Source organism: Primulina huaijiensis, chromosome 2, assembly GCF_012295235.1.
Source record: "Primulina huaijiensis isolate GDHJ02 chromosome 2, ASM1229523v2, whole genome shotgun sequence".
NCBI classification, from domain to species: Eukaryota; Viridiplantae; Streptophyta; class Magnoliopsida; order Lamiales; family Gesneriaceae; genus Primulina; species Primulina huaijiensis.
The window spans coordinates 3538158-3564973 of NC_133307.1; the positions used below are offsets into that span (position 1 = coordinate 3538158).

Sequence of the window (26816 nt, forward strand, 5' to 3'; positions counted from 1 at the left end):
TATCATTAATTAAAGGAGACCTTCGATTAGTAATTAATTTTGAATAGTTTGTTGAGGTCTTTTTCAATTACCTAAAATATTCTTATTATCTTTAAACTTTGTCACTATTTTAAATTAATAATTATTCTAAAAAATTTCAGAACAATCCATAATTTATAATTTTATTTTATTTTTAGTTAATAGTGATTTTTTTTTTCCAATTTAGTTTAGATCATAAGAAAATAATTAAAATGTAAAAACTTGTGTGAGACGGTCTCACGTGTCGTATTTTGTGAGACGTATCTCTTATTTGGAACATCAATGAAAAAATATTACTTTTTATGCTAAGAGTTTTATTTTTTATTGTGAATATTGAGTCTTCTCACAAATACCGACAACAGACGTACTCAATTCATATTTAATATATTATCTTATACACATGGCATAAAAGAATTTATTGCCCTTCGAGTGACGTCATTGCTGGCGATTGTGAGCCTTTGACGTCATCAATGACTCGATATTTTCCCTCTCCCCCGTCACAACTTCGCTGCCAGTTCTCACTCTCAGAGCACCCCACGTACGCTTGTATAAATCCCACTTCGAGTGACACATTCGAAGCCCAAGTGATGCGAAATGGCAGTGAAAGTAGAGAGAATCAAGCTGGGTTCACAGGGATTGGAGGTGTCGAAACTAGGATTGGGATGCATGGGCATGTCGGGCAATTACGGGTCAGCGAAGCCGGAGCCCGAAATGATCTCTCTGATTCACCATGCTATCGATTCTGGAGTCACGTTTCTTGATACTTCGGACGTCTATGGCCCCCACACCAACGAGATTTTACTCGGAAAGGTCTGATTTTTACTTCGACCCACCCTTTGTTTTGTTTCTGGTTTTTGTATGTTTGATTTGATTTGATTGTGTAATTTCGTTCTGGGTTTTGGTTTGGACTATTTCTTTGATGAGTTTTTGTTTGATTTAGTTTTTAAACATGCTTTGGTTGTGGAATTGTCCAGTTTAAGATTGTCAATTCTGTTCTCCATTTGAGTGAATCAATGGATTAGAATATATTAGTACAAGAATCTTGAAGCAGATGACTGATCGCACAAAAATTTTGGAATATGTTCTTGAAGGCAAAGAAATATAGGACGATATGTTATAACAATCTGTGTATTTAAATTTGTTTAAATCTCGGTGAAAAATCAATTGAGTGAGTGCAAATCATTATATAGCTCAGTTTTTCACTTGTGTGTGCAAACATTTCTGTATGTAGAGATGTTTACAACTTCTAGCAGCAAAAATATGATGCAAATTGGAACGAGACGTATTCCGCTTGAAATTAATTCTAAGCCCATATGTAGGTTCACTATTTTGTCTGAATTGTTGTAGGCTTTGAAGGGTGGAATGAGAGAAAAAGTTCAAATAGCCACAAAGTTTGGTATAATGCACAAAGATGGGAAAATGGAAGTGCGTGGTGATCCGGCATATGTGAGGGCCTCGTGTGAGGCGAGCTTGAAACGTCTTGAAATTGATTGCATTGATCTCTATTATGTTCATAGGATTGATATCCGTGTCCCTATTGAAATCACGGTGAGCACTCTTTCATAGGTTTCTTTTGAATAAATTGATCATTGTTATGGTCTATTGTTGGTTTAGTTCTGTTCACTTGTGAGTTGAGATTCAGATACTTTGATTAGGATTATAATCTTGCTTTTGCATTGTGATTCTTGAAAGTTATGGTATGTTTATTTAACTTTTAGTTTCGTTGAGTGAAAATATTGCATTATGTGTATAAATGGAATGACATGTTCATTCCCAGTTCTTAGGCTCTATTTTTATTATCCATCATCATGCTGGAGAATATTTCTCTCTGAGGTACGTCATTAAAATCTCAAGTTATATTCTACATGTTTAGATTGTATCTGTGGTCCTATACTATTCTCAGTTTCCTAGAAACTCTATCTTAATTTTCCTTTCATTCGGTTGTTTTCATCTGAACTGTAATTCATTTTGTACTCAACTTTGGGATGAGCAAGAACATAGTGGTTGGAATGAGAATTGTAGGATTGGCTTTTTCCTAATATCTTTATTTTATTGCATGAATTTCAAGATGAGAGAATTAAAGAAACTTGTTGAAGAAGGGAAAATAAAGTACATTGGTCTCTCAGAGGCCTGTGCTTCAACAATTAGAAGGGCTCATGCTGTTCATCCAATCACCGCCGTTCAGAATGAGTGGTCCTTATGGTCAAGGGATTTAGAACAGGAAATAGTTCCTACTTGCAGGTAACGCTCTCACACATGTACACACACTATAACATTAGTATGCTAGACAATTTTACCATCTTCTTTACTGTTTGACTTTGAATTTCAGAGAGCTAGGTATTGGAATTGTCCCATATAGTCCTCTTGGACGTGGTTTCTTTTCGACTGGTCCTAAGTTGATGGAGAACTTGTCCGAGGGTGACATGCGAAAGGTTAGTGTGTCAATGGCATATGTATTATCATCACACAGTCAGTTGCTCTTGCAGAATACACGTAGCCTTATTGACAAGCTAACCTAATCTGTAAATAGAAGTATTATGCTGAATGAAAATTTTGGAACGAAGTAAATGCTGATTTGTGCTGGTAGGAGAGAGTATTTGATTAGGCGGTGGCTTTGTTCTATGTGCATTTCATCGAGGATTAATAGGGATGTGATCTTCAGTATAATCTCAAAAAAATTTACTAAATCTATCAAGGCTTTTCATGTTCATCATTTTGATAAAATCAATGCCAACTGAAGATAATTTTGAGTTTGGACAAGGCCAAAATTGAAAATCCTGTGCTTGGAAATTTAGGAATAGATCAATTAAATTGAATACTAAGATCACAGATTTAGTAATGGGCTACAGTATTTTATCATTTATTATTAGTTAGAACATAATTATTACTTATGGGCCTTAAATTTGTTTTTATATTTGTTTTGGATTATATTAGGATTTTATGGGCTAGTTTAGGTAATATTTTAAGCACATTATGCTTGTTTTAAGGTGTTATCACATGTAAATGTTAAGGCATAAAACTTGAGCAAGAATCAGACATTTTTCATCAGTAAATATTTGATTCTTTTTCTCTCAAATGTGTGAACTTTTTTCCTATATTTGCAAATAATCGAACTTATAAAGATTTGTTTGTGGCTTTCAAAATTTTTTATCTTCATATTTCTACCTTGCTAAAATTCAGTTTGTGATTGTTATATGATGTTGGGTTCGTTTACCAAATCAAACTACCTTCCTATCTTGAAGTTCTTATGCAATTCAACATTTTCTGTGGAACTTGTTGAAATATTGGTGTAGGATTCCTTCATTACATTCTTGGGATTCTCATAATAATCTCAACTTTAGTGATGTTCTTTTTTATATAAAAGAAAACTATTATGTCCAATTACTGATTTACTGAGTCCGCAGTAGAATCACGTCATCAACTCACAGACATAAGATCGTCTTTTCTGTCACAGCATATTTAAACCTTGAACAATTAAAAAAGGTCATGGCAACGGAAGGCTCAACTTAGCAAATTACCATATCCAGAATGGCATTTATATGCTTTAGCAATTTCATCTTGAATATTAGTTTTTGATTCATGATTTATTGCATTCTTTGCGAAGTAATCTTTTGGGTTCTACCTTCATCTGTTCGGTCCAAGATTTTTTTGTTTATATACTGATTCAAGAATCGTACTCTGTAGAAATTTCCCAGGCTCCAGGTAGAAAATCTTGAAAACAACAAGTTGATATTCGAGCGAGTTAGTGAAATGGCATCAAGAAAAGGATGCACTTCATCTCAACTTGCACTCGCCTGGGTTCTGCATCAAGGAGACGACGTTGTCCCCATACCAGGCACTACCAAGAGTGAGAACTTCAATCAAAATATCAAAGCACTCTCTGTGAAATTAACTCCCGAAGAAATGAGTGAACTTGAATCCTATGCATCAGCAGATGTGGTCAAGGGAGAAAGGCATGCTTTCATGTCCAACACATGGACCAATTCAGAGACCCTTCCACTTTCCTCTTGGAAAGCTGAATAGTGTGTGACTGCGCGGCAAAAGCAGTCAGCTCTTGTGCATCTAAATCTCTAGTATAATTATCCTTTCAATCAGTGTCGAATCTAGAATTTCCCTGCAGGGACTGTCATCTCCTTTAAATTTTAAGTTTTCGTATGGACTTGGTTTTTTGTGTGTACTAGATAGACCGAAAAATATGATTTCGATCCCCGTTTTTCCAAGTTTCAGTTTCGCCTCGACGTGAAATTCCTCGATATAACTCAAGTTTGTGTTATGTGAATGAAATATACACATATTACTGTCTCATGCTATGTGAACGAAATACATACATATTGTTGTGTCATGTTTATGAAGATGCGTTATTTTAAGTGTTTTTTGAGTTATATGTCTGGTTCTCTCTATTAGTATTACAATAATTGAAATAAAAAAATAATTATGTTATCTTTATATTATTTTGTATTCTATCATTTTATTTTACGAGATAAGTTCATCATCTCATTTTATGAGCCGAGCTTGTCTAAACTAGTTCACTTTGGTTCCTGTTTTTTCTATTATCTATTTATTTTTTTTAGTAATTACCAGAATTTTTAGTATGTTTATTTTTTTTCCTTTTACTTTTTCAAATAAAAAATAAACGATGAGGGAATATCTTGATTTGATCAAATTCAAACCAATTATTTTAAATGAAATTTTGCTGAACTCCCGCGTAGAATGGATAGTGTGTACAAATTTGGGGTGTATTTAATGTAGGAAATTTAATGACTTTTAATGATTTTTGTAGATTTTAAAAATTTAGATGTATTCAATTAAGATTTTTACATACTCTATAGAAGTCTAGTGGTATTCAAAATAGACTTTGATAAAGTTTTAAAAAGTCAAATGGTATTCAACATTGACTTTTAAAAACTCTATAAAAGTTTACAGATATTCAAATTTTCAATAGACTTTTTAATAATTTCATGAAATTCATTAACATACAAACATTAAAGCCTAAGGTACAATTATAAATTGTCAAAAATTGTATTTGGTTCAACCCAAAGATTTGGATGGTTTTTAAAACTTCTAACTCATACACAAATTATTTATTTCTCTCTGTCGTTTCACATCACCTCTCTTCTTATCTTCTCTCCTCTCATCTATCTCTATCACTCTCTCAAATTTTTTAAGTGTATCTATATATATATTTTCATATTTCCTTTTCAAATTTTTCATTTTTTGGTTGATTGTTCATTTAATAATTTTTTATTTTAATATCATAGGAAATTTTGAATTCTAGAATTGATTTTGTGATTTTAAATTTATGATTTATACAAATTAATGTAATATTCAATAATAATAAAAGATGATCCAAAAAAATGTCGATTAATTCTTAATAATTGAATAGACTCGCAACAACTATGATTTTTTAAATTTTTTTTAGCATTTTCAATTAATATGTAAGTTATGATATTTTTATACAAAATTATATCAACACAATGCTAAACAATATTATTTTCACATGTATATTTTCAATTCAAAAACAAAATTATAAATTAATCAATTGATGTATTTTAAAAAATTTACAAACATGCATACAAAATCACGTATATACACATATAAAAATTAAATGATTTAACTTTTAAATAAATAGATTTATTTATTAATATAAATATTAAAAAATTATTTTAAACCTGATATATATATCAATTAATTATTAGTTCGAAAAAATTAATAAAAAATAATATATTATAACAAATCCATGAAATTCTACAATTTGAAAAAATCACTAAAAACCATGAAAATTCTGGATTTAATACACATTGGCTTCGGAAGTAATCGAGGGCTACGAAAGTGGATCGGAGGGCGAATATGTGAATCAACGGATTTGGTACTTTTTCCTCAATATTTGATGTGGATTTTTGTGCGTTCTTGCTGTAGAGATATCTTCTGTACATGTTTCTTCAATTTATTGCACCCATTTTTCTGTATACCAGAGCCGAATCCCGTAGAAACCTTAGAAATTTGAAAAGTTTCAGTTTCTTATTGCAATTTGCAGTTTGTTCGTGAGAAATTTGACAAATTTTGAGGGGTTTAAAAGTTTCAAGATTTTATACATATAAACATTGTGAGTTATGGAGTGGGGTGGATCATTTACAACAGATGGAATGGTGAAATCTGATTAATAATGCGTGGAAACATGGTGGTGGCATTACCATCTTGTTAGAATTATGTTAACTTTTATATATAGCATTTTGAAGCTTTTTATCTGCTAGAAATGCGAAGGTTCAGCTGACAGCGCCGACACCATATCAAAATCTTGATGAGATAGAGAATTGCAAGACCAATAAGTCCCGCGAGCTCTATTTTGGCTGAATTTATAAAGCTATCTAATGTTAACATATCAGGCATTGATTCCTATGTATACATTCACAAAAGTTTGAAGTTCTTTTGGGATTTATTACAATTTGTTTAAAGTTTAGTTATCTTATTTATGTTATCTGTATGGCTATGTATCATTTCTTTTATCAGGAAGGCGATGATTGTGTTGCCTATGGAACCCTGAAATATGATTAGCAAAACCAATGTTGAATGAAGAATGTGATGGTTTAGTATTTGTGACTAATCAAGTACCATTGAGTTTTAATTAAGAACTTGTGATTTCTGATTCTCTAGCCTGAAATGTAAGTTAATGTACTATTGTTACTCGTGATTCTCAGAAGGGAAAAAAAAAAGAACATCATTAAAATTCTGTGTAGGAATTTGTGTTGTTTTGGCTCCCATTAATTTATATTTGTTTCGTCCCCCATCAGTTCAAGTTGTGCCAGAAATGTTTCTTCTATGGGGAAAGCAGATAAAGAGATCCTACTACTCCTAGTGGTACACCAAATGATGACCAGCTCGTTCGTGTTTTTAACAATTGTGACATGTTATTTTTCCAGGAATGTAGCACGGAAAAAGTACCAGGTGTTGGATGATCACCCATTTGTGGAGGCGATTAACAAGTTTACTGATATGATGAGAGCTACAATGTGAGACCTGGTTAGGAACATTGGCAGCCGCGATGAGGATATATCAAACATGATCAAGCAAGTGTTTGGTGAATTGGGGCTGCTTCCAAATCTCACTGTGGAAGAAAGAGTCATTGCAGCTGAGAAGTTGGTGGAAAAACCAAACAAAATGGCTCTCTTCTTCATCCTTCCGCAGAAAGCAAGACTTATTCTAGCGAGGAGGCTTCTGAAATCTACCTAACATCGATATCTTGTATGCTATGTTCTCAGCTGAACTTTACCAAGACTTACTCTATAGTGAGGAAGATTTTGAATATCTAACTAACCTCGATATTTTGTGTGAGCTATGTTTTGGTATCTTGAATGAATTCAGGCTCATCACTCTCCAGTTCCAGTTCCATGGCATCATGTGGAAATATTTGTCTGGTTCTTTTGTTGTGTGTGCTTTATGTTTAAGCCCATTCCTCAACCTTTTGGTATGTTCGAATGCTGTACTTTGTGCAACAGTATATAGACTAGTTAAATTGACTATTTGTTTGGTTTTTGTTTTTTTGTTGTTAAATATTGATGCTATTGTTGATTGAATTTTGGTTTTTTTTTTTTCAATTCTCGGGATCTGTTAGGAAAGAATGCCATTCATATATATAGTATAAATGGTTTGGAAATTATTGTTTTCACTTGTTTGTTGTTCATTGAAAATTTTGAATCTTTCGTTTCACAGCTCCCAAATCTTGTTAAATCTGGTTCCAAAATCTGTCACGCAGATTTATTCAGCAAGAATGGAGATAAGTTTTTTATTTTAATTAATATTTTTGTCTTATTTTCACCGCATCATCCAGTGATTTACTGCGTTTTTCTAGACTTCCAATACCCTGTTTTCCAAGAAAATATAAATGTCTCTAATCATGACACAGGATGTACTAAAATTTTCTACAAATAAAGTATGTATCTTAAAGATATTTTTCAGGAAATAATGTATCTTTATTCTTTTACGATCTAAATATCCATACATCCAAATGATCAAAATATGACTAAAGCTAACCAATCACCAAACTGAATAAAGCTATGTATCACATTAGTTACATTAAAGTCTTACCAAATCCTCAATTGAAAAAACCACAAATAGCACTGATCTCCCTATCAACACAACAAGCTTGGCACTGCAACTTTGCATCCATATCCCTCCACCCAGATCTCCAGCGATTCCGATGTGGCGTTTTGCAGAAGATGCGCTGCTGTTTTAAGATGGGATTCTTCACCCACATTCGCCTCAGAGATTCCAACAAATTTTTCCGGTGCGAAATCAATTTTCGTCTCATCGATGCGGACTTCTGCATGTTACTAATGATTTCAATACCCTTGTCTTTAAACTTGTCATCATCGTTCAAAATTAGTATTATGCAAGTGACATAAAGTGCCCCAATGTGACTTGACTTCATAGCCTTGTGTAGTTGGTTGCAAGCCGATTCAAGATCCACCCCATTAAAGTAGTCCACCTGAATCAAGAAATTTTGAAAATTAATTAATTAATCTGCATCATTCAACATATATAGTATACATGATCTTTATCTCATAGAATCCAACAATTATTCAATCATTGAACTAATAAACAAACTTACCACTGCTTGTCGATACAACAATTCGGGATTTTCCGATTTCCAGCACTTGTTCAAGAAAGCATGCTGTTCTTCACTCAGAGGCTTCCAGGAATCTGTACACAGCTTGTCCAGAGACACATGATGGTAGACATGCGAATCTTCGCCAATTTCTTTGAATGTTTTACAACTGTATGTTCCATACCCCCAAAAAAAATGAAAAATCAAAGCGAATTTAATTAAAGAAACTACAACAAGACAAAAAAATTTCAAAACCCGGAAAGGTTATTGGTCTATTTCCATGATTCGAATGTCATATATATTAATATTAGCAGATATGGCGGAAGCCATTGAAGAAGAAAAGATAACTTCCATTGAAGAACATATTGCTACTAGTGAAAATGAAAAGAAAATCTGTATTACCTTTATTACTCGTTCTTACCTGTCAAGTGCGAGTGGGATGTGTGTATTATTTACGTGTATCGATCCTAATAATTAATGTAACGAAGAAAATTTACATTATTTTTAAAACCCTTTTTCAGACTTATGATTAAAAAAACCATAGGATCGTGTGCATGTAGTCATACCTGGACTTGGCGTTGATTATATCGATAACCGAAGATGCTGCAACTCGAGCCAAAACTTCACTAACCAATTCATTCGGAAACGTTTCGATTCTTGAAACCACACGTCGAGTTTCCTTGCAGGAATATTGTCTGGATAATCTCTTCTTAATTCTTGGCATGATTGCAGGCTTCAAGTTTTTCTTGTTTTAGGCTTATTTCCACGTTCTAATCTTGTGAGATGGGAGTTCGCTCAGAAGAAATAGGAACAAGAATTGGATGGCAAAATAGAATAAAGATGATGCTTATTTATGGTAATCAATAATTTCATGTGTCCGAGTCCTTCAAGGATTCTGCATGGAATCTTATTTGAGTTAGAAAAGTGAAGAAATTGATCCTTATCAGATTTTTTTTATGTGACAAGATTTGTTGGCTCCTGATTTTATTTCCATATATGTATTTTTCGTTTTTCATTAATTTCATTAAATAAGAAATATAGATTAATATACACTTCATAATTCATAGTTTTAACAATTTAGAAAAGTAGATACTTTTTTTTTATTAATTTTTGTGTAAAAAATAAAAAATATTTTATTAAGATATGATATCCATAGATTAGATAAGATTTATTGAGATAGTTTGAACTTTTACTTTCGAGATCGAAGAATCATAACTATCAGTGCATTGACAAAGTAGACCCAAATTAGAAAGAAAATACAAAAATAATTGGCCTTCTTTTAATTAAAAAATATTATAAAAATAATTTTAATAAATTTATAAAATATATAACTATCATATTTTAATAAAATATTCATTTATCTTTATTTATATTTTCAGTTTTTAAATAATCGTATCGTTTCTAATATAAAAAAATTTTATTATTATTTTTATTATGAAAATATTTTTAAACTCAACTATTTTCCATTTAATAATACTCTATATACTGATCACACAAACATAACATTAAAAAATAATAATAATAACATGTATATAGGCATCACGTGTCAAAAAAATATTATAAATGTTAGGTATTTATTTAGAAAAGTTGTTAATATACTTTTCATTAAATGAAAAAAAAAAATATTCGAGAAAGGTATTTTTGTCAAATTCAATTAATGTAACCATGTTATACCATTAAGACTCACATATAATAATATAAATAGTATAGATGGATATATGATGTGGTTGATTTGATTGTTACAATCCAATAAACAAATTCAATCTATCTTTTTAAAATCATACCAAACATAAATAATCAGTCCTACCATCCTCTTTATTCCTATATATATAAGTTTATTGTTTTATACTATTGTACATCCTCTCACTCGTCCAATCTCACGAACCAAATAACGCCTACTAATGACAACAAGAATTCCATTGAGATATACCAGACATGTTGAAAATAAATGTATATTTCAAAAACAAAAAACAAACATTATAGCCCACAAAGAATTTCATCCACGAGCTCGAACATAGTAACTTCGATACGCAACTAAAGTTCACTGCACTGCCTAGACAAATCCCAGATCATGTAGATATACATTACAAAACATACTAAACAAATTAAGGTTTACTGAGATATGAAACAAACCACCGCCAAGATTCTAGGGATATACAAACCTCGGTCATCATCGGGTACATGTCCCAGCTTCCATTTCTAATCCTTTGACGACGCATCTGGATCAATGTCTTTTTGAATGGATGATGCCTTTACGTCCCCAGCTTGTTGATGCAGCTGCATAGAGGGTTGTGGCTGCTGCTGCTGCTGCTGCTGCTGCTGAAATTGGTGCATCTGGTGCTGTTGAAACTGATTCTGCTGCTTCTGGGAATGTAATTGGAGCTGCTGTAATTGTTGAGCTGTTAATAATGCATGCATAGCTTGGTTGTTGCTATAGTAAGGCTTTTCGGTTCCATAGGTTGATGCAGGAAAATTCAGCATAGGTCCACCGTTTGGAATCGTCTGTCCTGTCAGCACCTTAAGATGCTGAACCTCCTCCTTCAGGGCATCATTTAACGCTGGTTTAATGGATATAAAAGACTTCAATCAGCATCAAAATACAAATTCTGGAAAGTAAATAGATTTGAGCATGCATTGGAGCTTTTAAAATGCAACTCAAATTAAAGTTCCTACGTAAGTAAGTAGTAAGGAGGTTCTGAAACATACCATCTTGCAACTGCACTTGTTGTTCCATAGTTTGTAACCGCAGTTTGAGCTCATTGTTTTCTACAGTAAGACCATGTGTATCTCTCTGTTGATTAAATATTAGAAGTGAACATGATGCGTACTGATCTTGGGAATAAAATAGTTAACAGGAGTGGGAGAAACATAAAGGCGATAAAACAAGAACAGAGAAGCATCTGCCTTTCTCCCCTTTTCTTAGACGAGGGAAATAAACAAGAAACCTGCTCATGTTTGTTGCATGAGTGGAAGTTAAAAGTTTTTCACCACAAATAACAGACATAGCTCTAGACGCGTATGTTTGCTACACTCCAATAAATTTAAGAATGCCAATGCTAGGCTTAACACAACGAACGATTCTTGGATGTCAGCAGCTGTGACGTTTAAATTCACCCATATTTTAATTCTGATAAGTTTACTTGCTTTCCATTTCATGGGAGGAATCTGCAGTTGGAATAAGAAGGAAACGTAAAAATCACCTGCAATAAGGTCAACTGAGCAGACAAGGAAGTTGCTTCAGTTTGCAAAGTTTGGACTTTCCTTTCAAGTTCAGCAATATATCTCATCTTCCGTTCCTTTGACCTCGCTGCTGACTGCCTATTTGCCCAAATCCTATCAGGAGCCACAAAAGAGAGAGTTAAAAAACAATTAAATTAAATTAAATCTTCTTTTTTTCAAGAAAATATTTTTAGTAAATGCCTATATACTATATTACAACATAACAGTTTTGGGAAATATAAATTGGTAGTTTTGGTAACCCGGAAGGAATTGAAACGCAGCACAATAATTTCAAATCAATTTCATTTTTCTTTCTTTGGCACTCAGACATTGATAGCAAAATAATGCTTTGTTGAATACAAGGGATCTAAAGTAATCTGATACATGGCACTTCTTAATCTATTCACACGAGAAGGGCTAGAAGCCCAAAGGACAAACAACATTAGCAACCCAGAATATGCAGGTGCAGACAGAAAAGTGATACAAAAGTTTCATCTCATGTGATAGAGATTTACGAAACAAAATTCAACATTGGTAAATATCAATAAAAATGTGAAACAATAGCTATCATTAAGCACAAAATTTCGCACAAAACCTAAGGTATGGCCCTTAACTAAAAAATTTGTAAGAATTGCGTCAAAAGAAAATCAATAATAAAAATACCGAAAGCGCACAACGAAAGGTAATCTAAACTTTAGCCGTAAAGTTCAGTGGATAAAAAATTCTCACAAGAAAAAGATCTAAAGATATCATGGCATAACAAAACAGAAGTGGCCGTGGCAAGAAAATACACCACGTATTTGTCCAAACTAGGGAAGTAATAGTTACACAAAACTAATTGAATGATGATTCCTTTCATTCAAATCTCAACTGTCTAAAAATCAGAAGATGGGAACCCAAAATAACATCAAAAGAATGTGATTCCATTTATATTCTACACTGTGGTGCTCGTTGACCATTTCAGGTGAGCAACGCAAAATCGAGGAGCAAACAGAGCATCTGTGAAACTTGTAATTTGCATGACAAGAGTCAAGACTGTAGCGCTAGCTAATCATCTAGTCGTACACATAATAATAAAAAGAAACACAAATATAAAAAATAAAATAGCAATTTTCAATTTATAACATAACAAAAGGCAGGCTTGTTACCAAGATTAGTTGTGTTCGTGCATAAATGAAAATAAGATGAACGTGAAAATAGACACGAAATTGGTGAAATTCACAACATGATTGAGAAGACTATCGTACTTGTTATATATTATGTACCCCTACTAGATAAAAAAAATATATAAAATAACAAATAATAAGTAAAAAACATAGCATAAATCATACATATGTGATTTCTACTTTTCAAACAATGGATGGAGACTCCTGATAAGCACCATTTCCAGTTTCTGTTTCACCTGTATGCCGACATGCCTACGGCAACTAACTTATAATTGGCATTTGAACTCATGTAGAAGCACCTAATGTGGGGCCCATCTTCGTGGTGGGGAATTCTAAAATTGGTAACCTGATGGTTTTTAAGAAGAAAATCTTAACTCATCCCATGTTTTCCACTTATTTTAAAAGATTTCCATGTTGATGCATAATGATTTGCCAAGCTATGAGCCCTAACCCTGAATTTCAATTTTCGTAATGTGCAGTTAGACCTACAAAAATGGTACAAACAGAGTAGTCCAGATTTTTATGGAGATAACCAATACATGAATTATAGCAAATTAGAGATATGTTATGCAAGTGTTACAACGTACAGGGGTGCAGGAGTGAAGATTGGATAAAGCATCCAAGTGTCTACGACCAGCTAGACTCATAAAAAGTATCTATTTTTAACGGGGAAAAAAACCATATGCAAGTGTTACAACGTCAAGGGTTCAGGTGTGAAGATTGGATAAAGCATCCAAGTGTCTACGACCAGCTAGACTCATAAAAAGTATCTATTTTTAACGGGGAAAAAAACCACTTGGTGGTTACAGTGGTATATTTTAATACCACGATATGTTTTGGACAGCTATCATAAATGCACCAATTTCCATTAGATAACCTTAAGCTTTGATGATAAACATGCCTATACCACCAGTGTGACAAAGATTGAACAAAATATTCGCAATGAAAAACATATGCAAAGCAAGCATAATGCCCAAAAACTATCCTAATGGAACATAAACATGACTACTGAACTAAGCAAAGAAGATTACACATTACAGAACTCATTCAATACCGTGGCCACAAACCGACAAATATTGTCACAAAACCGCATAAACCAATGTCAATGGCCCATAAACATAGATTAGAATTAAATGAAAAAAAAAACAAAAAAATATAATAAAACCAGATTTTACCCTGCGGATCAGTATTGCAAGATATTAAGTTCATAATTTGTTTTAAGACTCTTAATTACATCAAGAAGACTCGTGGAAGTCAACAGCAAACTACAGCAAACTAAAGAATTAAATGCTTAACTGTTAAAGTAATTGGTCGATATAGAAACAAAGACCAGAAGAACTACCAGAGTTCCGTAAACATAATAGTTCGTTTAAAATGTTACCTCTTAGCACGCTTAGGGTCAATAAGAGCAAGCTCAGCAAGTTTAGCAGCAGACAAAGATTTCTTAGTCTCAGCAGAAGATGGATCATCGGAACCTGACACGAGCATCTCGGGCTTGATAGTGGTTGAACCATCCATGGACTGGCTATGTTGATGCCTAATTCTTGGCTTATCAGTGAAAGATGGAGTCAGATTATCAGTTAATGTTGTGGTCGCAGATGGCGCACCAGGTTCAGCAGCTGACGAAACAGACGATTCACCCATTTGGAATTCAGAAGTAGCGGAGGTCGAATTAAACTTATCCATATCAAGATACATGGAGAGCAAGTCCTCCTCGGTATCATCAGAAAATGATGGTCCATCAAATCCACCCACGATTCCTAAATCACTGTCAAAACTTATATCATCTGGAAGGGTAAGAATCTCTGAATGAGCTCGTCGGTGGCCCAGATTCTTAGGTGGGTTGTCAGGCATCCTGCTTATATCTTGACTGAATCTTTTCGAATCAGATCCCATGCCGAGACCAAAATGGCCCTGGTCTGATAAACCACCTGGGCCCAGCGGAGGCAAATTTGAAGATCCAGATATCTCCGACTTCACATTAGAACTGCCCACCGGTGGTGAGAAGACAGAATACCTCCCTGACGGAGGTAGTAAACTGCCACTACCATGGTGAGACTTATCCTTATCCATCTGTCAGAAACTCCAAAACCTACAAGCTCCAAAAAACAAACGAAAACAAGACCACTTAAACACACATTCACGCACAACCAAAATTTTAAAGAGGAATATAAAAATCAATCCAAAAGACTTGAAACCATCTACAAATGATTCCTCTTTTCTACAAATTAACCAAATGGGTATTTGATTGAGAAAAGGATCAGACACAAAATTTAGAATCTGCCAATGAGTTACGCATAAATAGAAAAATAGCAAACAAAACCCTGATCCAAATCTCTAAATACAGCAACCACACCACATACATAACACAAATTCAAGATTGAAAGTAGAAACAGAACAGATGATTAAAAATTCCAAAACACAAAAACCCATTAAAAAATCGATGAAGAAAGCATACCAGCACAAAAGTAAGAATCTTTTACACCTGCCCAGAATTGAGATCTAGAATGGAGGAAATCGAAAGAATTTTACAGCTATTTCACAAGCGAATCACATCTCACATTTGGTCAGATGGATGGTCGGAGACATTTTGAAGCTTCACGCACAAATTTACTGAGATTCGATTCAAAGTAATTATTACTGAGATTTGTGCAATGCAACATATACTTTCTTTTACTATATTTGAATTTTAAATATTTTTCGTCAAATATTTGGTATAATAAAAAAGTTAGTTTGTTAATAAAATAATAATAATTCTTTGGCAAAAACTTGTGTGATACGGTCTCACGTGTCGTATTTTGTGAGATGGATCTCTTATTTGTTACTTTTTATTGTGAATATCGGTAGGGTTGACCCGTCTCACAGATAAAAATTCGTGAGAACGTCTCATTACTTTAATTCTTTTTACAAAAACTTTTTGAGTTAAATCAATTTAAATATAAATTGTTGAAAATTTATGTTAAAATTAAAAGGTGACATTTTTATAAGGTTATCTATTAATTATAATGACTTTTTAGTAAGGTTTTTTCGAATGTTTTTAAAGAATTTTGAGTATTTTATTGTTACTAGTTGTAGATTGTTGCAACTTAAAATAATTATCAAATAAACTTTTATCATATTGTTTCATGAATAAATTTTGTGAGACGAATATCTTATCCAAACAGATCCATGAAAAAATATTACTTTTCACTAAAAGTTTGGTTCAGATCGAATAGTCTCGCACATAAAATTATTCTACAATAGACCTACCACAAACTTATTATAGTAAGGACTTTAAAATTTTGAATATTTGACACTATAATTATTTTTGTGGGCTATCAATAGTAGAGTACTTAATGTAGTAAGAATATTTTGGGCATTTAAAAAATTTTACAGGTATTGTATTGATAGCAAAATTAATTCGTTTATATATATAATTTTAATAATTTATTTATAATTTATTGTTAGGATAAAAATAAATATTTTATACTATAATAGGAAATGTCTCACATCATGGAATCACAAACAAATGGACGATTGAGATTCGATCATAAAAAAATAAATTTAATTTACTACCTTAATATTTTATTAAAGAAATGTAGGAAATCACAATCTCATGCCATTTCTTCCAATAATTTGATTACATTAATATGGTTAATATTAAAATAAAAAGTGGGGTGAGTCTCATGTGAAACCGTCTCAAGGATCTTAATCTGTGAGACGGGTCAACCATACCCATATTCACAATAAAAAATAATACTCTTAGCATAAAAAGTAATATTTTTTCATGGATGACCCAAATAAGAGATCCGTCTCACAAATACGACCCGTGAGACCATTCCACACAAGTTTTTGTCTAAAATAAATTACGAAAAAAACTAAGGAATATTTATAGCATATATGAAAATAAAAAATGAAGTATACTAAATTAGAGAATCATATCGCCTGATTTACTAGTATATTTATTATTTAATTAATAATAGTAGGAAAGCCAAGATTGAATTGAAAATATATAAAATAGGATAAAATATATTTTAGAGATTAAAATGAAATAAAAAAAATAAAATGAATTTTAGACAGCAACAATAAAGTAAAAATATATATTTTTGGTTTTGTATGAGCCTGAAAGATTGGTTGAGAAATGAACAAATAATATGGTGCATTTTGTTTTGAAATTTGAGTTAAACTTGTTTATCCATAAAAAATAATACACTTTATCCACTTAATTTTATATTTTACATTTCTTTTTAAATTTCTCTCCGACTATTTTAATTTCTTCATTTTACATTAAAAAATACATCTTTTCAATTTTTTTCGAACCATACTTATCGCATATTCACATGTATCACAACTTATATATATATATATTCCGATAACAATTCAAAATTCTAGATTACCTGGAGACAAAATTCTTTGAGATTACATCTTGTGTTGATAAAAATCATTTTAGTACATGAACTATTGTTGAATTAATATATTAATTATTAATTAATATAAATAAATAACAATTGATAAATTATATACTTAAACATAATATATTTTAAAAATATTATGTAATAAATTATATATTTTCTCTTTCTACATTATATGATGATTATGTTACAGTTTCGATTTAAGTTTTGAAAACACGAACAAGCCATAACCTATGACCTTCGCAAAGTCAATTTAATAGTTCAACGCGTATGACAAAAAAAAACATTTAATATGACTACCAAGGAAAAAAGTCATCGAAAACATAACCATTGAAAGAGGTTAATATATAAAAAAAAAATCTTAAAAATAAAGATGAGTGATCGAGAACACAAGACAATGCTAATCAACATTATCGAAATGCACCAAATTCTTGAATCATTATGGACTTCAATCAAAGAATCATCCATATGTATGATCACGTCTCACCGCCATATTTTCTCAACCAAAGAACATCAGAGCACGATTTCAATGTCTACATCAAACGATCATCAAGGATCAGTATGTTTGCCCTGCAACAACTTGTTGATGCACCCGTACTCAACCTTCAAGATCGAGTATACTCATAAGAAGAAGAAGAATGGTTGAAGAAGCTATAGTTGATCACCAGGCTTCTCGTCTGATTGATTGGTAGTGAATCACTGGACTTCTCGTCTGGATGATCGGTACTGGGTTAGTTGAGGCTTGTCATCTTGGCTGACTGAGTATATTATTAATTTTAACTGAGAATGTGACTTTTAGTTCGAGCGAGTTTGTACAACATATTTTTATAAATCAAAGTCTTATAATGAAACTTCCAGAAAAGGAAGAGGGGGAAACGTAGAGAAAATTGATTATCATATTTCTAAAAACAAACGCGTGTATTCATTTATCTAATTTTACACAATCAGTTATGACATGCTTGTCTCTAATATATTTTTTTGCTTTGCTATCAGTTTAAACAAAATATTTGTTGCTGTCATACCAATTTATATCAATAATTTATATTAAAACTTACTCGGTGCATCAATTTTGATTAATTATAGATTCATCGGTTCTTAATTGAATCTTAAAACACTTTTAAAAAGTCTCAGACTGATCATAACATATAACAATTTCAATATATTAATAAAATAAATATATTTTTTTTATTTATATTCAAATTAATCTAAGTGCCTAAATTTTCGACCATGAAAATCACCGATCGGGACATAAGTGAAATTTCATGTCGTTTTATGGAAGCTTCAATTGTCCAGAATATTTTATTTTCATGATATACAATTTTAAAGTTTTAAATTTTTTCAAATTCTCGACATATCAATATTTAGATTTTGATAAATTAAAATAATGATTAGGTGTGTTTCACTCATCCGAATAGAGTATCTTTCAACACATGTGACAGATATTTATTTTATTATTAATTTTTAGTATATTAAAATTTATTTTTGAAGTATATAAAATTTATTTATTGAGTTGTAATTTCAATAAATATATAATTATAACACAATAATTTATATAACTTTGTATTGATTAATAATTATAATATTTTTATACAAATCTAAACAATTTATTAATGGCAAAAACTTGTGTGAGATTGTTTCACGGGTCGTATTCTGTGAGACATATATCGTATTTAGGTCATTCATGAAAAAATATTACTTTTTATGCTAAGATTATTACTTTTTATTGTGAATATCGGTAGGATTGACCCGTCTCACGGATAAAGATCCGTGAGGTCGTTTCACAAAATACCTACTTTTTTTTGATAGTTTGTGTATTCAAATAACTTTTATCCCATGTGAGGAATATAAATTTTACAAAAAATAAATAAAAATTATTATTAAAATAGGGTCAGATGGATTCAATACTCATTCCTCTTCACAAAGACAGATCCATGGCAATGGCGACGCCGCTGACGTTATCATTCCACGAGCAATCTCATCGAGTAACACTTTTCTACCTTTTTCTTTCCGATGTTCATCGCTTTAACATTGTTTAATAATTCAAAGAGAGAAATGCTTAACTTTCCGGCGTCTGTATGGACTTCGGTTGATTCAGGTGCTATACACTGTTCAATTTCATATATTTTTGGTGTCTTTTGAATTTGAACAGGGTCTAGACTCTGGATTGTCATGTTTTCTTTTCTATAAACTTCATAGAATAGAATACCAGTCGTGCTTTTATGTTTTTTTTTTCAGAAATCCAAGAGTTTGAGACCATAAAGCTGTGTTTGGATTTAAAGATTTTTACCATGCGGTTTGCAATGCTTGGTTTTATCGCCATCTGTGACTTGTAAATGTTAATACAACGAAATCATGACTTTCAGTTGTAGAACTTAATATTGTATTTAGCATGAGACAATGAAAACTGAACAGTCCAAGTGCATAGAGAATAATTTGGTCCGAATTTACTAAAGTGTGAAATTTCTCCAATGAGGTAGGTGGGCATACTCTGTGGTATTGAAACATTTTGATGAGGTGGCCGCGATCCTGATTATGAAAAATATACCATGAACACAGTTTTTTAAAAAAAGGAATACCCCTGCTGCCCTGCTCATGAAGCCTGATATTTTATAATGCCTTTATTCAATACTTTTGAAAAATCTAGTTTGGTTCTTCTGAATGTTGGTTTGGCTCATTTCATGCTTTATCATGGCCATAGCATGTTGCTGGCTCTTGGAAGGATGTTAAAATCAGTGGTGGTGTACAACCTAGAAAATATTATCCGGGGAGCAAAACAACATGCCCAAGGTAGATAACTTGCTAATTTTTTGAGATTTAGGCGATTTATATACATTAGTAGGGTGGCATGTTATCCAATTATGAATTAATGCTTGAATTTGTGTATGTTGTATACGGTGGTTTGATTCGAGCACATCAAGATCTTTAGAAGTCCCGTCTAACAAATTATTGTTGGAATATAATACTTGAGATCGCAATAGCATCCATCAAATCTTTGTTATGAAACAATCCTTAAAGATTAAATAGGCAAATAGTTAAAGGTTGAAAAATTCTTTTAATTTTTTTGCTTTTTTTAAAACCAAATTAGCTTCATTCTCTAATAAATCTGTTTGCTCTGTGCTGTTTCCTCCAATCTGGAGGAACTCACATGCACTGCCCATTACATGTCCTATACCATCCACAGCAATATTAACGGTGGACAGACAAGACAGTCTTGCACTGCTTAGTATGCTTCGCCTATATTTTATTGGATATATCTATTCTATTTATTAAAGTTGAGGACATGATAGTAACTACCTAGGAAAGACACCAACTTTTTCTTCCAATTTTAACATTATATGATAATAATATTACATTTTTGTTTTTTTAAATTTCAATACACACTTTTAATTTTATTTTTTTATTTCAACAATTCAAATATCAATTTAGTCACTCTATAATTTATCAAATTTCACTTTAGTCCATCGATAATAATAAAAAAGACTGTACACACACGCATCGCGTGTGCACATTAACTAGTACGTATTATTTTCTTACCTCTCTACTCTTGGGTGTTAAAAACCATCTCTAGCAGGAATAATTTGAATTGGCAAACTTTCTATTGAGCAGTATCGGAAAGAGAACAAAAATCCTTTATAAACTTTGTAACAGAATGGAATATTACATCTGTAACTTTACGGCTTGATAGCAAATAATAGTGCATTGTGAATGATGTTGTTTCTGTTACTCGGTCTCATTTCTTCAGTTTTTTAATATTTTGTTACTTTTTCAGAAATGACTTGGTTCTCCTTGTTTTAATACACTTCTTACTACACCAAGGGGATGTACCTATGCTTTACTGATTCTGCACTATCAAGTTTCAGGTCACTAATTTTCTGCCGGTCCACAAAGTCAGGTGTGAGATATATGAAGCCATTATCTGCTGTTGGCTCCGGTAATATCAACAGCTCACTTAGAGATACAAGCAACTTCTAGTTTTCCTTGTTTGAGAATAATTATGTGCACAGATACAGGAATAGAGGCAACAATTACAGATCCTTCCAACAACGACGTGAGAATAAAAAATGCCGAGATAACTGTGGAGTTTAAAGATGAAAATAAGATGCAGGTGAGAAGGAATTTGTCTTTCTGGTTCCTGCACCATTTAACTTCTGTTCAAATTTTCATGTTTGTGCAAATAGATACTCAAGTTTCACTGAGTACTATAATTTCAACATCAGCTTTGCCTACTGAAGAAGACTTAACTTTTCACTGAGAATATGAGTCTTAATCTACCAGCGAATACTCGGGGGGGTGGGGGGAGGGTGTAATCCTACAATTCTGAAATTTTGATGCTGAATAAATTCTCATAAGCATTTGTAGTAGCATATATGCACAAAAAATGGCAATTTATGGTTGAGACTCTTTTTCTTATCACATTCTTTGTTTGTTATAAAATTTTAAAAGCTTACATTTTGTTAGAAACTTAATTCCTGAATGTGGGATTGGGAAAATGAAACTCTACATAGAAATTACTTGTATAGTTTGAGGTATCCATGCGTTTTAATTTGAAGATTCACCTTCAAATGTGAGTTTTTTGCCTCGTTTTCTGTTATGTTTCTCTATTGAAAACATCAAATTTGCACCGATTCTTTACAAAATGTTTGGTGGTCAGGTGAGGGTTGATTTGACAGGAAAGGAGACAGATATAGTGTTTGAAAAAATTCTTAGAAATTTAGCTCGCACAGCACCACCAGTTCCTGGTTTTCGTAGGGAAAAAGGAGGTAATTATCTGTACACTTTTTCAATTTTGAGACATTTCTTATCTTAATCAATGTCTTGAATTGCTCTGTGTTTCTTCTAATAAATAAGTATTACTCGAGCTGATCTTTCTCCCTAGTAATGGGGACACGAATGTTGGTATGATTAAATATGGTCAATTTAAAGTCTTTCAGTTCTTTGTGAATTGGTTCCTGTAGTAAATAGATATAATTACCAACCATTCTCCTTATGGATGCAATTTCTATCTGCCTGGTAATTTAGGGTTGAGATATAACCAAGATAAGTTCATATGATTGGGGATCATTTTTGAAAGGTCTTGATGTTTTTTTTTTTGAAGAATGCTAAGTAAAACTAGCATTTAAAACTCCGCAATCTCTAGGATATAAAATAACCTCCTAAACCATAAAATAAAATTTTCCATTGTCGTCATCTCAAATAATAAAAAAAAATTCCTAAGAAGCTAACCATCTGACATCTCCATCCCGTACTAAAATAGTCTTTAACTTTAAAACAATATTTTCAAAAATTTAAAAATTCATAAAGTTAAATTTATTTAATGCGGAAATAGTAGAATGGCTCGAATAAGTGCCTTCTACCAAGAACCGCCCATCCTCGCCAGCCAGCGCCAACTTAGTCATCCTCACCTGCATCGACGAAAACTAGTGAGTCTAAAGGCCTAGAAAGTCCTTCTGTAAATAACAAGTATCATATAATAAATCAGACATGCATTAAACATTTTTCCTCAGACTTTAACATATGAAAATCCCTTTTTTTTCACCTCATATTTTTTATAAAACAATATTACAGTCAACCAATCAACATTTTTCCTTAAAACCTCCTCAACCTCATATCCTCAAATTAAAAACCTAAAAAAAATAAATTTTATGAAGTGTGGCTCAAAATTTCCTCCAGTCAACAATCATAGTCGCTTGATCAAGCATACAAGGATCCAGGTTTGTCAGAGCAGCACCGACGCAAAGGCCAACGCCCAAAGCCCGTAATGGTGACAAAGCAGCACCGGCCGAAAGCCGACACCCAAAGCCCATAATGGTGGCAAAGTAGCACGTCCAAAACTTTGAAAAAATTCGTAAATATTTTATGAACCCGAGGCTGAAAAGAAATGAAGATCCCCTTGCTTGAAAACTTAAAAACGCAGCTGCAACCAATTTCTTTTTAAAATTTTTTCTTTCTTTCCTTCACTCCTCTTCAAGAACTCACGTACATTCATTTTCCTAAAATTTTCACATCCCTACTCATGCACCCAGATACATGCAACCATTATTTTCAAAAGAAAATTCTTTCTTCCACTTTTTCTTCAAGAAACCACGCAAGGCTACATATATAGATGTATACACTTGCACACACACACATATTCAACGGTATCCACAAAAGTAAACTGGTTCACGCAATAAACCATAGAACACTAAAGGTTGCCATACTTATATCCGCAAGTATCAGTAACATGGTTATTTGGTTCAGTAACCTCGAAAAGAATTAGAAATCATTTTACTTTCTACCATTTAAATACCAAATAATTAGTTGTTTCATTTTCTCGGCTATTTCAGCAAGTGGCTTCTTGCCAGACACCATCGTAAATATTTATAATATTTTTCTTAAAATTCCAGGAACTTGCTAATATTGATTTTCTTATTCATTGATCTTTTCATGTGCCTGTTGGATTCTGCAGGGAAGACATCAAAGGTAAATTCTTTTTGGTTCTGTTGCCTTCTATTTTTTGCCACCAAATGCACGTTTCTTTTGAAAAACTATTTCTGTTATTATATTGCAACTTGTAAAATTTTTATGCTTCATCGTTGATCACAATTCCATTCCGATGTCTCTTTAATGGGATTCCATCCGTGGATGTTAGTTTAACATGATAATAATTTAGCCTGAAGCATAAGTCTTGTGAAGCTACACCAATTACTTCCCTAGCGTACTTTATGAACGATCTCAGTGAACAGGTTAACTGGAAAGAAGAGAAATAACTAAGTCAGACATAACTTTTCTTTTCTTATGGATCTATAATTGTGATTGACCTGATGAAAAATCTCACTTTCATAAGCTGGTAGCTTATATGGATGAGAAGGTTGTTCGAAGGGTATGTGTTGGTAAGAGTTAAGATGATTGTGCTCCCTCTCATCATGTACCTAGTGATGCAACCTTGAGCCAACTTGTGAATACTAGGTATTTTTTGGGTTACCCAAAGAAAATTTGTGTATCACAGGGACGCATTGATAGGCTCCGATCGGATGTTATTTCTCAAATAAGCATAGTCCCTTGTAGTCATGTATTTGTAGCCCAATGACAGTTACATATTTTACCTTCAAAACAAATTTTTTCGGGTTGTCTCTGGATTGGAACATATGATTTGAAAAATTAATTTGGAAGAATGCTAGTAAATGACTCAAATAATTAAGGATTTGAAATAATTTGATTTGAAAAATCATTTATTGTTACGCGTTTTACTCTGATATTTTTTGGTTATTGGGATGTCTTCTTCCCATGACAACCGCTCCTCATTACTATAATTCTTACTTAGTTCAAGGGACAAATCTTGTCAGAGTTTGAATAGGATGTGAGATTCAATGCAATAAAGCAGTGTTTCTCTTCTTTGATAAAAAGGTATATGAATAAATGAATAATGAACGTAGAATTGGACTTGTATCCTTCCTCTCATTTCTATTTCTCCCTAAAGTTCCAGTTCTTGTCTTCCTCCGGAAATGTCTTAAATCTATATCGCCATTTATCGCAGGTCCCAAGAGACTTCCTTCTACAAATTCTTGGTGAAGATCGAGTTACCAAGTTTGTAATTCAAGAAATCATTACCTCAACATTGGCTGATTACGTAAAGAAGGCAAGCCCCTTGATATTACTCTTTACTGCTTTCTTGATGGAGTTCAACTAGTTTTCTTAAATCCAGTTACTGGACAGGAAAATCTAACTGTTAAGGACAACAAGATTAATACCATACAGACTGCTGAAGAGCTGAAGGCTGTATTTGTCCCAGGAGACAATTTCGGAGTCAATGCTACGTTAGAGCTTGAGAATTCTGCAGAAAGTTTGGCTGAAGTAGAATTGCCTGTTTAAATTGTCGGGACAGGTTTCAAAGTGAACCATCCGCATTACGTCCACCGGAATTCTAATTGCCCAGCAAGGTTAGTGGCAATAAGATTTTGTTTTCTTTGTGGGTATTGTTTGACAGTTGCTGCTCGATAACACTGGGTAAGCACCGCTCCAGTCTTGTCAATCTATGTTCTCTTAGATGAATTGAGCTGGAAATTTTATTGCAGGTGAGTTCGTGGTTGGATTCGTCTCCCATTATGGTGTAGTCATGGCTTTTTCATCCATAACATCCAAAGGTGAAGTTTTATTAAAGCATCTCTTATGAAGAAAGTAGGTATTGCTCAATTTGATTTTAGCTGTTGTGAAATTCATTCTATGCTGTGCTACTATCGATAGTGCTACAATCGATATGTTTCACGTGATATTTAGGTTGATTATATGGATATTGTATGATTCAAATCATCATTGTTACACTCAGTTATACTAAATTTGTGTATTCGAGGGTTTTTTTTTTTTTTTTTTTTTTTTTTTTTTTTATTTTAATTTTTTTTATTCAAGTTTTTTTTTTTTTTTTTGTATTTTAATCAACACAAAAACTCACGTGAAACGGATCGATTGGTTAATTTTGCGTAACGAATCTTCGATACTATCCAATTCATGAAAAAATATTTTTTTTTCCTAAATATTTTACTTTTCTCTTTTAAGTGTTGGCCTGACTAAGAATATCTAATGGGGAAATACTTTGTTTTGATATAACCTACATACTTATACACATAGAGAAATCAAATATTATGACCCATGATGAGTGTTGATAAAAAATAAAAAATAAAAAATAAAAAATTAAAAATAAAAAATAAAAAAATAGTTGAATGAGATTAAGTTTCATATATTAAAAAAAAGTCCAAATGTTTTTTTTTTTGGAAAAACCCAAAAAAACTTTTTCCTAACTTAATTTATTTATCAATAAAAATGTTTTAATTGGTATTATCGATATTTTATTTGAAACATTTATCAATAAAAATGTTTTAATTGTTTATGTTTCAAATAAAATATCGATAATACCAATTAAAACATAAACAATTGGACTTAATTTATTTATCAAAAAATCAAATAGCTCTCAGAATTCTTATATTCCAACATATTTGAGCTAAAATTGTTAGAAATGTGCAATTTAATTTTGACGTGTAATTGTGCTCAAAACTATTTAGTTGTGTTACTAATATGTAATAGAAAAAACCATCAAATCTACTATTAATTAATTAGACTGTGAACTAGTATTTAATATTTTCATTGCAAATTCAAAAACTTTGATTCGAAAATCAAAAGAATCAAATTCAAATAGAAAATTTAAATAAAAAATGGGGTAGTTGTAGTCAAAATGATCTATTTGAAAATTTTTAGCTAAGGTTTGGTTATACAATATATTTTATGACAAAAACTTCTATGAGACGGTCTCACGAGTCGTATTTTGTGAGACGGATCTTTATTTGGGTCATCCATGAAAAAGTATTACTTTTTATGCTAAGAATATTACTTTTTGTTGTGAATATCGATAGGGTTGACCCGTCTCACAGATTAGGATCCGTGAGACGGTCT

General features: G+C 32.2%; 4 protein-coding genes and 2 long non-coding RNA genes across 11 annotated transcripts; 4 read left to right on the plus strand and 2 right to left on the minus strand.

The window, feature by feature from the left end:
- Positions 1-512: 512 nt before the first annotated feature.
- On the plus strand, positions 513-4360 carry LOC140964537 (probable aldo-keto reductase 3). Its single transcript, XM_073424404.1, has 5 exons — positions 513-828; positions 1366-1566; positions 2087-2259; positions 2348-2450; positions 3703-4360. Exons 1-5 carry the CDS (start codon positions 613-615, stop codon positions 4039-4041), a joined length of 1032 nt encoding a protein of 343 aa, XP_073280505.1. The 5' UTR covers positions 513-612; the 3' UTR covers positions 4042-4360.
- Positions 4361-5810: 1450 nt separating this feature from the next.
- On the plus strand, positions 5811-7589 carry LOC140958974 (uncharacterized). Its single transcript, XR_012171862.1, has 2 exons — positions 5811-5884; positions 6936-7589. It is a non-coding gene; the product is annotated as an uncharacterized lncRNA (long non-coding RNA).
- Positions 7590-7934: 345 nt separating this feature from the next.
- On the minus strand, positions 7935-9691 carry LOC140958981 (F-box protein At2g35280-like). The gene is made up of 3 exons (XM_073416646.1): positions 9187-9691; positions 8624-8789; positions 7935-8500 (listed from the first exon to the last, which is right to left on the minus strand). The coding sequence occupies exons 1-3, from the start codon at positions 9342-9344 to the stop codon at positions 8108-8110; spliced, it is 717 nt and encodes a 238-aa protein (XP_073272747.1). The 5' UTR covers positions 9345-9691; the 3' UTR covers positions 7935-8107.
- An 867-nt stretch (positions 9692-10558) lies between these two features.
- On the minus strand, positions 10559-15669 carry LOC140964545 (probable transcription factor PosF21). Its single transcript, XM_073424411.1, has 5 exons — positions 15464-15669; positions 14387-15097; positions 11821-11953; positions 11327-11411; positions 10559-11178 (listed from the first exon to the last, which is right to left on the minus strand). Exons 2-5 carry the CDS (start codon positions 15076-15078, stop codon positions 10820-10822), a joined length of 1269 nt encoding a protein of 422 aa, XP_073280512.1. The 5' UTR covers positions 15079-15097; positions 15464-15669; the 3' UTR covers positions 10559-10819.
- A 3622-nt stretch (positions 15670-19291) lies between these two features.
- On the plus strand, positions 19292-25708 carry LOC140964550 (uncharacterized). 6 transcript variants are annotated; one of them, XM_073424415.1, is made up of 9 exons: positions 19292-19378; positions 20095-20183; positions 21251-21327; positions 21401-21501; positions 22048-22156; positions 23842-23855; positions 24910-25011; positions 25089-25312; positions 25448-25708. In XM_073424415.1, exons 1-8 carry the CDS (start codon positions 19328-19330, stop codon positions 25242-25244), a joined length of 699 nt encoding a protein of 232 aa, XP_073280516.1. In that variant the 5' UTR covers positions 19292-19327; the 3' UTR covers positions 25245-25312; positions 25448-25708. The 6 variants fall into 6 exon arrangements, with proteins under 6 accessions (XP_073280516.1, XP_073280529.1, XP_073280521.1 ...); XM_073424428.1 differs by having other exon boundaries at positions 21407-21501; XM_073424420.1 differs by having other exon boundaries at positions 21257-21327.
- Positions 19385-19955, plus strand: LOC140964586 (uncharacterized). Its single transcript, XR_012172912.1, has 2 exons — positions 19385-19725; positions 19874-19955. It is a non-coding gene; the product is annotated as an uncharacterized lncRNA (long non-coding RNA).
- Positions 25709-26816: the final 1108 nt, after the last annotated feature.

Excerpts from the sequence above, each read along its gene's own strand:
- LOC140964537 (XM_073424404.1), top strand. The coding sequence starts at position 613 with ATGGCAGTGAAAGTAGAGAGAATCAAGCTGGGTTCACAGGGATTGGAG. Across the intron at positions 829-1,365 it reads ACGAGATTTTACTCGGAAAG|GCTTTGAAGGGTGGAATGAG; the intron begins GTCTGATTTTTA and ends GAATTGTTGTAG. Across the intron at positions 1,567-2,086 it reads GTGTCCCTATTGAAATCACG|ATGAGAGAATTAAAGAAACT; the intron begins GTGAGCACTCTT and ends ATGAATTTCAAG.
- LOC140958981 (XM_073416646.1), bottom strand. The coding sequence starts at position 9,344 with ATGCCAAGAATTAAGAAGAGATTATCCAGACAATATTCCTGCAAGGAA. Across the intron at positions 8,790-9,186 it reads ATAATCAACGCCAAGTCCAG|TTGTAAAACATTCAAAGAAA; the intron begins GTATGACTACAT and ends TGGAACATACAG. Across the intron at positions 8,501-8,623 it reads TGTTGTATCGACAAGCAGTG|GTGGACTACTTTAATGGGGT; the intron begins GTAAGTTTGTTT and ends TTCTTGATTCAG.
- LOC140964545 (XM_073424411.1), bottom strand. The coding sequence starts at position 15,078 with ATGGATAAGGATAAGTCTCACCATGGTAGTGGCAGTTTACTACCTCCG. Across the intron at positions 11,954-14,386 it reads GACCCTAAGCGTGCTAAGAG|GATTTGGGCAAATAGGCAGT; the intron begins GTAACATTTTAA and ends GGCTCCTGATAG. Across the intron at positions 11,412-11,820 it reads CTCAGTTGACCTTATTGCAG|AGAGATACACATGGTCTTAC; the intron begins GTGATTTTTACG and ends TTTAATCAACAG.
- LOC140964550 (XM_073424415.1), top strand. The coding sequence starts at position 19,328 with ATGGCAATGGCGACGCCGCTGACGTTATCATTCCACGAGCAATCTCAT. Across the intron at positions 21,328-21,400 it reads ATTATCTGCTGTTGGCTCCG|ATACAGGAATAGAGGCAACA; the intron begins GTAATATCAACA and ends TTATGTGCACAG. Across the intron at positions 25,012-25,088 it reads TGGCTGATTACGTAAAGAAG|GAAAATCTAACTGTTAAGGA; the intron begins GCAAGCCCCTTG and ends GTTACTGGACAG.